This window comes from Benincasa hispida, chromosome 9 (genome assembly GCF_027475165.1).
Source record: "Benincasa hispida cultivar pf3 chromosome 9, pf3_genome.v1.1, whole genome shotgun sequence".
In the NCBI taxonomy this organism is placed as follows: domain Eukaryota; kingdom Viridiplantae; phylum Streptophyta; class Magnoliopsida; order Cucurbitales; family Cucurbitaceae; genus Benincasa; species Benincasa hispida.
This window is the reverse complement of record NC_143486.1, coordinates 81,677,003-81,690,373: the sequence shown is the minus strand read 5'-3', so window position 1 is coordinate 81,690,373 and position 13,371 is coordinate 81,677,003. Positions and strand designations below refer to the sequence as shown.

General features: G+C 32.2%; 1 protein-coding gene across 1 annotated transcript; it reads left to right on the top strand.

The window, feature by feature from the left end:
* The first annotated feature begins 2,013 nt into the window (after positions 1-2,013).
* LOC120084892 (poly polymerase) lies at positions 2,014-3,389 on the top strand. Its single transcript, XM_039040702.2, has one exon. It carries the CDS (start codon positions 2,642-2,644, stop codon positions 3,251-3,253), a length of 612 nt encoding a protein of 203 aa, XP_038896630.1. The 5' UTR covers positions 2,014-2,641; the 3' UTR covers positions 3,254-3,389.
* The last annotated feature ends 9,982 nt before the right edge of the window (positions 3,390-13,371 follow it).

The following is a 13,371-nucleotide window of genomic DNA, read 5'->3' as shown; positions in this document are numbered from 1 at the left end:
ATTTTACAACATATCTATTATTTTTTATCTGATGCCAAGTCTCAACGTTGTTGTCTTCCATCCGGACATCCATACTAACCTCTTCCTTTTCGACTTTTTTTCAGATTTGAAACAAAACTTCAAAAAAAAAAAAAAAAAAAAAAAAAGGAGAAAATGTTGAAGGAAAAAAGAAGGAGATGATGCAGCCTTCAACTTAGTAGAGGCAAACTAATGATCATAATATTTTACCTTCTTCTTCCTTGAAAATTCTCAATTACAAAGTGTATGGCATGATTTATGAACTATTTGGATTGATTTGAAAAAAATATATATATTTTAAAATACTCATTTTTCTTTAAACACTTTTGATAGAAATTAATTAAAATACGCTTGAAAAGTTATTTTTGAGTGGTTATCAAACACTCAAATTTCTTTCGAAATGACTAATTTTTTAAAATTAAACATTTATAAATGTATACCAATACACCATTAGTCTAATTTCTCAAGCATCCTCTTATATGGGTTTCTGAAATTGAGGATTTTTCTTTTATGGGAGTGTATGTGTAGAATTTGGTGGTTGCCAAACTTAAAATTATATCTCTGAATGTAATTGCTTCAATTTGAAAAAAAAAAAATCTGTTCGTACACATGTTTTTTTGTTGGCCGACATATAGCTATATGAAACAAAGATTTTATTCTAGATTTGATAAAAATCCTTTAAGATCTGAAATCAAATAGAAGAGCGCGAGGACGTGAAAATTTGAAAGGGATATGGATGCGCTATGCGGCGTTGGCAGCGGTAAATTCATTGAAGGGAAAAGAAAGAGACGGGGGGTTCTAAAAAAAGAGAGACGAGGGAGAAGAGAGATAGATCATTCTAGTAAACATAAATGAATATAATTAATATTTTATTTTTCATTGTCAACTCACCTTAAAATGACACCAAAACTTAACACATCAAATAATTGTCATGTCAGATTTCTATTTGGACAACTAACAGTTAACTTAGTTTATGGACCAGACCGTTTCAAAACTGTTTTCTAAATTTTAAGAACTAAAATGTCATTTTTTTTTTTAATTTTAGAGACTAAAAGTGTATTTTGTCCTAATTAAAAATAGAAAATTATTTCAAATGGTAAAACTAAGGGTGTTCAAAAAATCCGATGATCCGAAAAAACCGATCAATCTAATCCAACCTGTGCGGTTTGTGTTGAGTTATCAACTCATTTGGGTTGGGTTAGGTTCAAATAAATAAAAATTTTATGGGTTGGGTTGATTCATGGTTCATCTAATATAACTCGAACCAACCCAAATTTATTATTAACTTTAAAATATTTTTTTTGTTACTTATACACAATTATTTATGCATATATTGATTTTAATTTTATTTAATTTCAATATTTTTTAATAATTGATTCTTCAACAACTCTTAAAAATAGTTTTTTTACATTTTAGAAAGAAAATTTTCACTATATAAATTAAAATTGAGTAGTTAATCTTAATTTATGTGAAAATAATTAAATTAGATTTTTACATATTTATGTTTTGCGCTTATTTTTAAAATAAAATTTTAAATGAATGACACGATTAACCCGAACCAACCCAACCCAAATATTTCATGGTTGGGTTGGGTTCATTTTTTAATAAGGGTTATTTGGGTTGAAGAAATTTATTATCTGAACAATTGGGTTAGGTCTAAAAAATCTTTCAACCCAATCCAACCCAACTCATGAACACCACTTTTAGAACTATCAATGATAGACGCTGATAGACAATGTGTCTATCAGTTCTATCATTGATAGTTCTAAAATTTTGTTATATCTTATAAATATTTTAGTTTATTTTTTTATATTTAAAAACAACCATTTATTTCCCTCGATCTTTCGCAAAATGGGGTTCAAAAGAATAAAGAAAAGATTTTGCCTAACTAAGAATGTAGTATATATTATTTTAATAATATAGTATATTTTAGCTATTAATGGTTAATTTACATTTAGAATTAATGAATTATTTGACTATAGATTAGAGATTTGAAGAATATTTGGGAGATTAGAAGATTAAAAAATAATTAATTAACAAAGGTAAAACAGAATAAAACAACGTTAAGGAGTTTAGTGTAGAATCATGATTTATACCCGCAAGTTTCGTGTGAAGGATGTAGGCGAGTTCTGTCCGTTAGTATGTGTTGAGTTTCGATGTGGCTCCGTTGCTATTGCATTGAAGAGGAGGCAGACGCTGACCACCATGTTGGTTGGTTTGCTTGGGAAACAAGATTGGTCCTTATCCGTTTTTTCGTTTTTGTCTTGGTCTGCCGTGTCCGTTGACTATTACACGTTTCTTTGTTTGTTTGCTTTACTAATAAATAAACCGTGTCGATAAAGTTGAAAATTGAAAAGTAGTTATTTTTCAAGAAAAAGAAAAAAAGAAAGATAGTGAAATGATTTATGACGCAACCCTCATTCTCTTTCCTCCTCATCACTTACCTCACATGATTATCACATTTTGTTTGTAAATTGTTTGTGGCAACCATTTAACCTGAATTCCAACCCTTCCACTGTCTTCCACGTTACACTACCGCGAACCTCCTACCCATTCTTCTCACTGCCTTAACCATAATTAATACCCCAAATTGCCTGCCTGCCTGAAACCGATATCGATCTTGATGGGAGCCTGTTTGTCTAATTGCCTCATTATTCCCAAAGCCTCTTCCGTCCCTCCGCCTCCTCCCACCGCCAAAGTGATCAATTTACAAGGCGATCTCCGCGAATACCCTGTTCCCATCTCCGTCTCTCGCGTTCTTCAGACCGAAGATTCATCTTCTTCCACTTCCGACTCTTTTCTCTGCAACTCCGACCGCTTATACTACGATGATTTCATTCCGCCTTTGCCTCTCGACCACCAGCTGCAGCCCAATGAGATATATTTCCTTCTTCATTCCTCCAAGCTCCACCAGCGATTGACCGCCTCCGATATGGCCGCCTTGGCCGTCAAAGCCACCCTCGCCCTCCAGAATGTGTCCACCAACGATCCCCCCCTCCGCCGTAACAAGGGTCGTATTTCCCCCATCCTCCTTAGCTCCTCGGAATATTCCGACGACAGATCCGCTAAGGACGAACACGCCCCTTCCATTAACTCCAAGAAGAACTCCGCGAGCACTACGTCCGCCTCCTCCTCCGTTAGAAGATTGCAGAGACTGACATCCAGAAGGGCAAAAATGGCGGTTCGTTCCTTTAAACTCAGATTGAGCACCATCTATGAAGGCGCCGTTCTGTAGTAGGGATTACTTCAGCCCCCGGTTTTAATTGTGTGGGCATTGTCCCTCCCCCTCCCCCTCCCCGGCTCTGATATATTTAATTTGTTAATTTCATTTTATCCTCTGCCGTGTAAAGAAATGAGAATTGGTTTTTTCATTGTTGAGAGTGAGTTACGTAGATGATTACACATGTTGAGAGCGTTGCGGTAAGGGAGGTTTGAATTATACTCTTCCGAAATCATGATCCGATCTGATTCCAACTTCCAATTAACATCGCGACTGCTTTGTGCGCTTGAATATACATAGCCATACACACGACGTCTTTTTTTCTTTTTCTTTTTTTGAATTATGGATTTATCATTTCTGGGAGGGCGATCGAGGGGCGGCAATGAGCAATGTGAAAATTCATCAAATGTACTAACCAGAGTCGTATTATTAGGGAGGGAGTAGCCCATTGGTAAGGGACCGGGGCCCATTAAATTCAAACAATGTGAATGTGGAAGAATTCAGAATTTGAAGCGGCGCAGCCAAGGTTGATGGATTTGAAACCATGGCATCACATTGAATGGGTTGGTTGGTATAGGTTGATGGGATCCAAACAATATATCAATAATCTATTAGGATCTTCTCAAATACAATCAACCAAATAATTGTATTTTAAAAACATCACAGATTAATCACCATGTAATCAACCAATAATAGATAGTAATAAATCATAAAATTTTAGAAGACTAAAAGCAAAGAGGACATACGAATTATACGTGGAAAACTTTTAAGTGTGAAAAGTAATGTGTTTGGTGCGTGATAAAAGTAGAGAGTTGAGTTGAGTTGAATTGGTAATTATTATCTGGAAAGTTAAATTATTTGGGGAGTTAAATTATCTGTGTTTGTTTGTAGAGTTGAGTTGAGTTGGTAATTATTGTCTGTTTATTGTGTAGAGTTAAGTTGAGTTGAGCTGGGGGATCTGATGTAGTTTTTTGTTAATGAGATTAGTTCTATTTTTTTCTGTTTGGCTTTTTATTTCATTCTTTTATTTTTTAGTTTTATATTTTGTTATTGTTGATTAATTTTCAAATATACATGTATTTTCTCAAATCATTTATGACATAAATTGGACAATCTTAATTTTTTTTTCTCAATTTGTAGAACATAATAGATTATTTTTCATATATTATTTTCAAAAACTGTAATAATTCTAATTCTCTTCAATCTGTAAAACATACCAACAAAATGCATTTCATATTGCTGCTCAATTAATTGGTATATTGTATGTATATATATTGAATCTTGCTAACTTAACATTATTATTTCACATATCATACAGTTTATTTTTATATAATATGGATAGTATATTTGGAATTGAAATTGTACATAGGATAATTACCTTTCATTTGATTATGATGGTGAAAATATGATGTAATACAGTAACATTTTTCATAAGATCACAAAAATAATATGAAACGACCGAACATGTGGCCGTTTCCAAAAGAAATTCACAAAATATATGTTCTTTTCGATACTTATAATATAACACAGTGAGGGCCTCAGATAGAACTTAACATAAGATAAGATCGGTCCTTGGAAGAAATCCAACAAAAACAATGAACCAAATCATCATATCAAATTTTTGTAAAGTGACGTTCCAAAGGTTTGACGATAAAAAAATATATATCAGAAATGAGGGAGAATCCAATTGGCGAAGATGAGGAAATATGAAGAAAATAAAAATATCACTGGTTTTTAGGGTTAGTTTTGAGTGGGTAAAAAATGTGATTTTAATAATTCACAGTTTTTCTTTATGGGCTTAACAAACATGGGTAATAAATACCCGTCAAACCCAACAACTTATACCCATTTATCAAACACCCCCTAAGGGATTTGTGAGAAGTCCACCCATGTCAACTTCTCTTATTATGATAAAATTGAAGGGAAAATACTCAAATCAACCATACAAAGATTCACTACCCATCAACACTTACATACATAAGAGATCAACACTTGAGAGCTAAAAAGAATTAAAAAAAAATCACACAATTTTACAGATTTTATTCAGCTATGATTACGGACAAACTAAAGCTCCAAATAACGATCCAATCATTCAAAATGAGACCTTATGTGTCTCGAACAAACTGACCAAATTTTAGCACGATTCAACAGTTCAAACTCCAACAATCTACAACTTTGTAGAAGTTATCGTTGAAAAACTGAACTACACATCTCTTGTCTTTCTCTCTGATTTTGCCCTTTTCTTTTCACTCTTTTTCTCCTTAAATCATACCCATATCACATAAAAGAAAATCTAGGACTTTCAAGATGGGTCAACCGAAAAATTAGCCCCAATTGTGTCAAATATATTACCTAACATTTTGGGCTCACAAAACACAAGTTTAAAAATAAAATTTTGCTTGTGCAACAAGTGAGCTGGACACTCATAACGATCTTGTTGGGGATGTCCTAAAACTCGTAGTTCGTAATTCATGTTAAACATTTTATTTATCAATAAAATATTATTGAGTATTTTATTCAATAAAGTTGTTGATATTGCATTATATTATGAAAATCCAATAAACAAATTCATGACTATAGTATGAATACTTTAACTTTATGTAATGACATAAATAGGATCAAGTTATAGTATATAGCCTAAATGGTCTATAAGTATATGGATGAAATTTGGTATCTCATCCTGGTAACACTATTGGATGTGGCCCATTTTATATGCTGACACAAATGATGTGATCTACAGATCATTCATGTAGAGACATGTGAGTGGGGGCATCCTATGTAATGAGTTTAAATAAGACTGGACTTCAAAATAGTCACTTTTTTTTATAACGACTGTTTACGGTTAAAATGGACTATTTCATATTAAAATAACCTAGAATAACTCGATCTTAATCCTGAGCTAACTATGAACTCCTGTTTATTCGGGATTATCCTTTGATCTGAATAGGTAAGAGTAGTCTAACAATACTGCTCTATAAACCTCCCATTTTGGGGATAAGATTGGATAGATAGTTGGGGACATAGCCTTGCAAAATGGAATTCACTCTTACCCATCTTAGGGTTAGCGGATTGGTTGTTCTCTTAAGTGTTGATTCCTGGTCTTGAACGATGGGGCCCCACTCTCTCTTGGTAGAGAGAGACATGATTCGTAAGTGGTATTGTGAATCAGTTGTTCAATAGAGAGTCAATAGGAACTTAAGGTGCAAGATGCATTTACAGGGGTAAAACGAAAATTTTGACCCAACTGTAAATACAAACGACCTGTGAATGATCGACTTACCAATTATCGTTAAAATGGATAGAAATATACCTACAGTGAGGAGAGTGCAACAATCGAACTATGCATGATAGTTAACAGATAGTGATTAATTCGGTTTTAAAGAGTTTGACCAATTAATTATAAATCGTTAGAGCTCATGATTTGTAGGTCCATTAGGTCCCTCTACTAGCTCATAAATTGGATTAATAGATTGAGTATTAATAAATGAAATTGGGATTATGAATTTGAAACTTTCAAGTTCAATTTAGGGTTTCAATTAATTATATATGATATAATTGAAACGTTTAATTTTATCGAAAATTAAACGAAATTGGAGAATCAATTAATATTTAAATTATGTTTTAAACGTTAATAATATGAAATTGAATCATATTAGTGAAATTGATGTTTTATTAATTTAATATTAAGATATTAAATTAATAATAATTAAATTAAATTAAAATTTGAATTTGAATTTAGTTTTATTTAAATTAATTATTTTGAATTAATTTTATAGAACTAAAATATTTAAATAAATTTGTTTTATTTAAATAAGAAAATCAAATTTTACAAAAATTGATTAACTTAGTTAGTGGATTTTTCCAATTTTTGGGAAAAATCCACTAAACTCATTTGGGTGATTTATCACCCAATTCCACTTACCTCTTCAATTAAAACCCCAAGTAGGAGTTGTCCTACATGCAAGCATCCTTCATGCATGAAATTGGAGAGATCTCTGAGTTTTCCAAACTGATATGCTACTAGTTTGAAAACCTTCAAAACCCACCTAAAGATCATCCAAAATTTAGCTCAATTTAAGTGTTTCCACTACACATTCCTTCTTGAGTTTAATATAGAAATCTTGGTGGTAGTCTACTTGAAGATTCAAGCTCAAATTTGTGGATATCCAGCTGAATTCGTTGAGAGTTCTTCAAAGGTAATGTATAGTACAAACCCTCTTATGAACTTCACTTGTGTAGCATGTTTAAAACTCAAATTAAGTATAATTAGAGTGCTTATTGATTTGGAATCCTTCCATTGCATGTTATATTACTCCTTTAAATCTCCCCCTCCAGCCTAACACAGGGAAGACACAATCACATCTATGATCACGTGAACCTCATCCCAACAAGCTTATACAAAGCTCAATCTTGCTTCCGGGAACTACCGTAGTCAACATATTTGCATTGTTCTTGTCGGTTTGGACTTTCTTCATTCAATCTCTTCTTTTCAATTACATCTCGTAACCAATGATATCCAATATCAATTTATTTGGTACGATCACGATACATTGAATTTTACTCAAATCCATAATACTCTAGCTATCACTGAATATTACATATTCACCTTGTTTTAAACCCAACTCTTGAAAGAATCTGTTAAGCCATAACATCTCCTTGCTTACTTCCATATTTGCAATATACTCTGCCTCAATTGCTGACAATGCTACCCATTTTTTAAGCTTGGATTATCATGAGATGGCTCCCCCTAAAAATGTAGACACATAACCTGAGGTAGACTTTTTGTTATCAATATCACTTGTCATGTTTGCATCAGTATAGCCTTCGAATATAGGGTTGCCACCTTCATAAAACAAACCTGATTTGAAGGTGCCTTGCAACTATCTGAAGATCTACTTCACTACTTCCCAATGAGTCTTACCTGGATTTGATAGAAAATGACTCACTATATTGATTTCATGTGTAATATCAGGTCTAGTACATCATATCATACATCAAAGAACCAACAGCAAAAGAATAAGGAATGAATGACATAACTTCTTTTTTTCTCCATTGTAGGACAAGTTCTCTTACTTAGCTTGAAATGAGTTGCTAGCGATGTACTAACGGGTTTAACATGCTTCATATTGAACCTTTCTAGCACCCGTTTAATATACTTCTCCTGGGATAACTACAATTTTCCAGCTTTCTTGTCACCAACAATCTCATACCTAAGATTTGCTTTGCAAGACCCAAATCTTTCATGTCAAAAGACTTGAACTAATCTTTCTTCAAATTTTGATTCATATATGCATTTTGTCAAACTATCAACATATCATCTACATACAAATGAAGAATGATGAAGTTACATGTAGGGAACTTTCTAAATTACACACAAGAATCACCATATAAAAAGGAAATTATTTCATCAAGTTTTTCTATCTCAAGATCAAAATTTGCTGTTAAACCTAACACTATTCTGGTAGATATCATTTTAACCATTGGACAGAATATCTCATCAAAGTCAATGCCTTTTTCTTTGTTACATCCCTTAACCACTAATATGGCTTTGTACCTCACTATCTTCTCACCATCTTCTTGTACTTGAAACCCCATATGTTTCTCAATACTTTCTTGCCATTTTGAGGCTTCACTAGCTCATAGATTCCATTATTTTCTAAAGAACTCATATTATCTTTCATTACATCGAGCCACTAGTCTTTTTCATCATGAGACAAGACCTCTTGATATTTCTCTCGCTCTTCATCTTCACTAACTAGAATGACTCTGATCTTGGATACCTCTTTAAGGTTTATGCTATCTAGTGGATTTTTAAGCTTGAGTATCCTCCACTTAGGGAATAGGTTGTTCCCCTTACTCATGAACTTCTTCATGACTCACTTCCTCATGAATCTCTTCATCAAATGAAGAATCATTAAGATCATCATCATCAACATGATCTGGTATATTACTATCAGATTGTATCTCACCAACATCATAAACATTCTCATTTGTCAGTTGAACAATAAAAGGAGTAGAAGTAGAATCCTCAGTAGTATCCAAAAATAACTCTGAAGTAGAAATGTACCTTGTACTCAGAAGATCTACACCCTTCTCGTGCTCAAAGAATACTACATCTCTGCTTCTCACTACCTTTTTCTTTTATAGATCGTAGAGCCTGTCACCATATTCTTCATCTTCATACCATATAAATGTTGGGATGTATGTCATGAAGCCTCGTAGTTATATGTCATTTGAATCAATGTTGATTATTTTATATGCAATAATCCATTAAAGAAAAATTCAAGGTTATTTCATGTAACTTAAATATGTATGTGGTAGACATACAGGTAGATCATATTTAATTAGTAACCTAAATGGTTTGTAGTATGTGGATAATGTTAGGTGCCTTATCTTGGTAACACTACTAATATGGCTTGCTTTGTAAATGTTACAATTGTTGCAAAATGTTACAAATGATCTATTCATGATCATTTACATGGAAACATGTGACCGGGGTATCCTATACAAAGACTTTGTATAAGATTGAACCACAAAATGTTGAGTCTCTCTTTATAACATCGTTGTTGGAAGAGACTTACATTTCACCAAAAGGACCATAGATATTTGACCTCAATCTTGAGTCAGTTATGAACTCCTGCCTATGAGGGCGGTCATTTGATTTGTATGGGTGGCAGTGACCAGATTTGTCGACTCAATATGCCTATGATTTTGGGCATTCATCTGAGTGAGGAGTTTGGAGCTCAACTACATAAGATAGAATTCAGCTCTTCCCTTTGTTAGGGCAAGTAGATGAATTGCTCCCTTAAGGGCTGATTTCGGGTCTTGAACAATAAGGGCTTTCACCCTCTCATTGGTCATAGAGGGGTCTAGTTATATTGGGACTACGATTAATTGTTCATTAGATGGATCGATGGTACTTAAGAAATTATATGTAATTACAGGGGTAAAACGATGATTTGACCCAACTGTACTTATAAGCAATTTGTGAAAGGTTAACATACTGTTGATTGGTTATATCCAACAGGCACAAAAATATATCTACAACGCGAATAGTGAAACTATCGGCCTTTAATGGAGCGATTGGCAGTTAATGAATGTTGATTAATTTGATTAAAGAGTTTAATCAATTAATCTCGTATCATTAGAGCTTTAATCTGTTGGTTCATAAGGTCCTCTTGTTAGCTCAATAAGGACTAAAGAGAATCAGATTAATTTTGATTTAATTTGATTTGTTCAAATTAATTAGATGGAATTATTTGTATAAGATACAATTAATATAATGTATGTTGATACATTATAATGTATATTAATACATTATAAAATGTAACGTATGTTGATACATTATATGAAAAAGATTCATATAAAATGATTCAAGTATTTATTATATGAATGAGATTCATATAAAATCTATATGTTAAAATTAATGTGAATGTGAATCATATTAAATCTATGTAGTTTGATGAGAGAGGTTGTTATTTGAATATGATTCAAATATTATTATATGAATGTGATTCGTATAAAAACTATAGGTTAAAATTGATATAAATATGATTCATATTAATACTAGTATGAGAGAATTATAAACTATAAATTATATTATATGCGATATAATAAACTATAGGTTATATATTGTATAAAATATAATATATGGTATTTAATTATATTAATGTAATATAATTAAATTTTGAAATTTTGAAATTCAAATTAAGTATCTCCTTGGGAGTTATTGAATGAGTTATTTCTTAACTCCATTTTCTCAAATAAATGAGTGGCGGAAGATAAAAATAAATGAGTTAGTTTTTTTTACGTGAAATGAAAAGGTAGGAGAAAAATTCCCTAGTAAGATATCTTTCCATGTAAAATTCATCTATGAAAGATTCTCTTTCAAGATCTCTCTTCTTCTTCCTTTACCAAAGTCCATAGGCAAGCCCACCACTTTGCCTTTGGTTTTCTCCTTGAGAATAACAAAGAAGACTTTCTCGGTGGTGTTCGGGAAGCAAAGCGTTTACTATTGTATTCATGGTGTTTGGGTTCAAAAGATTCCGTTCGTGACCATGACCACTAGAAACGAAACGAGAAGATGAGATCTCTAAGGTTAAGTTTATTGTCTTCTTTTATCCCTCGCTGTATTCTTATAAGTATGCTTAAGGGTGAATGTTTATCCTGTAAATTCTCATCATTCCTCTATTGTTCGATGCTAAAAATATGTGTCGTTAATTCTATCTAATCCAAAACAAATAAAATTTATAGAACACACACAACTACCAATACCAACTTGTAATAACAATGGAAGTATGAGGTCGATTCACAGAGAACCTCTATTAATTGGCAAAATTGAACTTTGAATAAAAAAGATAACAATTGAGGGAGGGGGTTTATTTTTAAAGAAACTAACTAAAATCAAAGTAAAGACAAGAATTGATAGGAAAAATTTAGTAATGAGAGAAATGAGAGGGACTATGTAATAAATTTCAATGGAAAAATAAGTCTTGGGGATTTTATGTAGATTTAGCAAATTCTATCATGGACTTGATAAAAATTCATGCAATTAAGTTGTTCCATAGTTCATTAAGGAAGTACCTTAATGTCTTAATTAGTCAATTAAACAATGAACTCTATCTCAGTTCTTAATTGTTTCCTAAAGACATTCCCTAATTAGTCCATAAATTACATTAAACTCATAGGTTTTTCATAACTATGACAATTCTTGAAATCAAAAGACTGGAAATTCAATATTGATTGTTTGAATATTATGAATTAGTAAGTTATTTCAAGAAAATAGGAAAATAAGTCCAAGTTTCTATCAAGATTACTAATTCTTGCAACCTAATTACAATTTCATATAGGATACCTTCACTCACATGTCTCCACATGAATAATATGGATCATATCATTTGTAACTCTTACAACTCTTGTAACTCTTACAAAGTATACCATATCCGCAGTGTCTCAAGGATAAAACACTCAACCTTATCCATATACTGTAGACCTTATAGGCTATTACTTGAACATGATCCAATTCACTTGTATGTCTATCACATACTGTTCAAGCTATGTTCAATAGCCTTGGATCTTAGTTTATTGAAATGAGTCGATGCAATCTAAATGTCAAATAAAATACTTCTTATTTTACTAAATAAATAATTTGTATTTACAAATCACAAACTACGAGATCCACGAGATTTATGACACCAAATCCAACTAACCATGTAACACAACATTAATTAGGCCATTATATTACCATTACATTTTGGAGGATATTTTACTTCCAATATAAATCCAAATTTGTTTTGTTCCAATGAATATAGTATATCCTATCCAACTTAACTTGAAGTGTTACATGCACAACTTTGTAAACTGATTGCTTAAACAAAATAAAAATTGAAATGCATGATGCAAAAGTAACATTGTAAACTCTATTTTCCAAAACTCCCGTACCTTACAAAATAATAAAAGAAAGTGTAATCCATAATTTATTAAAAAGATATATAGAATTATTGAACAAACAAGCTTTCAAATATAATCACCATAAATACATATTACTGTATCCGAAAAAAATGCACAAGATATTCATGATATATGAACTCAATTCAACACCCAAAATACAAATACATGAATTACAAACATATAAGCTTAACAAATATATGAACTACAAACATCATATCACATAGCTTCTAGTTTTAGGACGCGTGCGATGTATGCGATGATATCTATAGAGCTTATTCCTAAGTCTCTACTTCTTGCCTATGCGATGATGAATGATGCACACAGGTACAAGGTGACCGCATACAATCATATCCTATCTCTAGGGTGCATGCAATGCGTTAATAGCAAACAAAACTTATTCCTAAGCTTCTATCTCTTGATTATGTGGTTCTAATCTGATTCTCCCGAGCCTAGATTCTAATATGATTTTTCCAAGCTTATATTCTATCCTTAGATTACCCTTTCTAGAGGACGAATGACGCATACATAATACAAGATGATCGCACAAAGTGAAAATCCCAGGTTACGCTAGCTAAGTGCTTCTCAACCCATTCGACAGTTTTAGCTACTCATGCGTACTGTAAAGAGAGTGGACAGATATAAAGATGCAATTTCCATTTTATAACTAAGTTCATAATACAAAA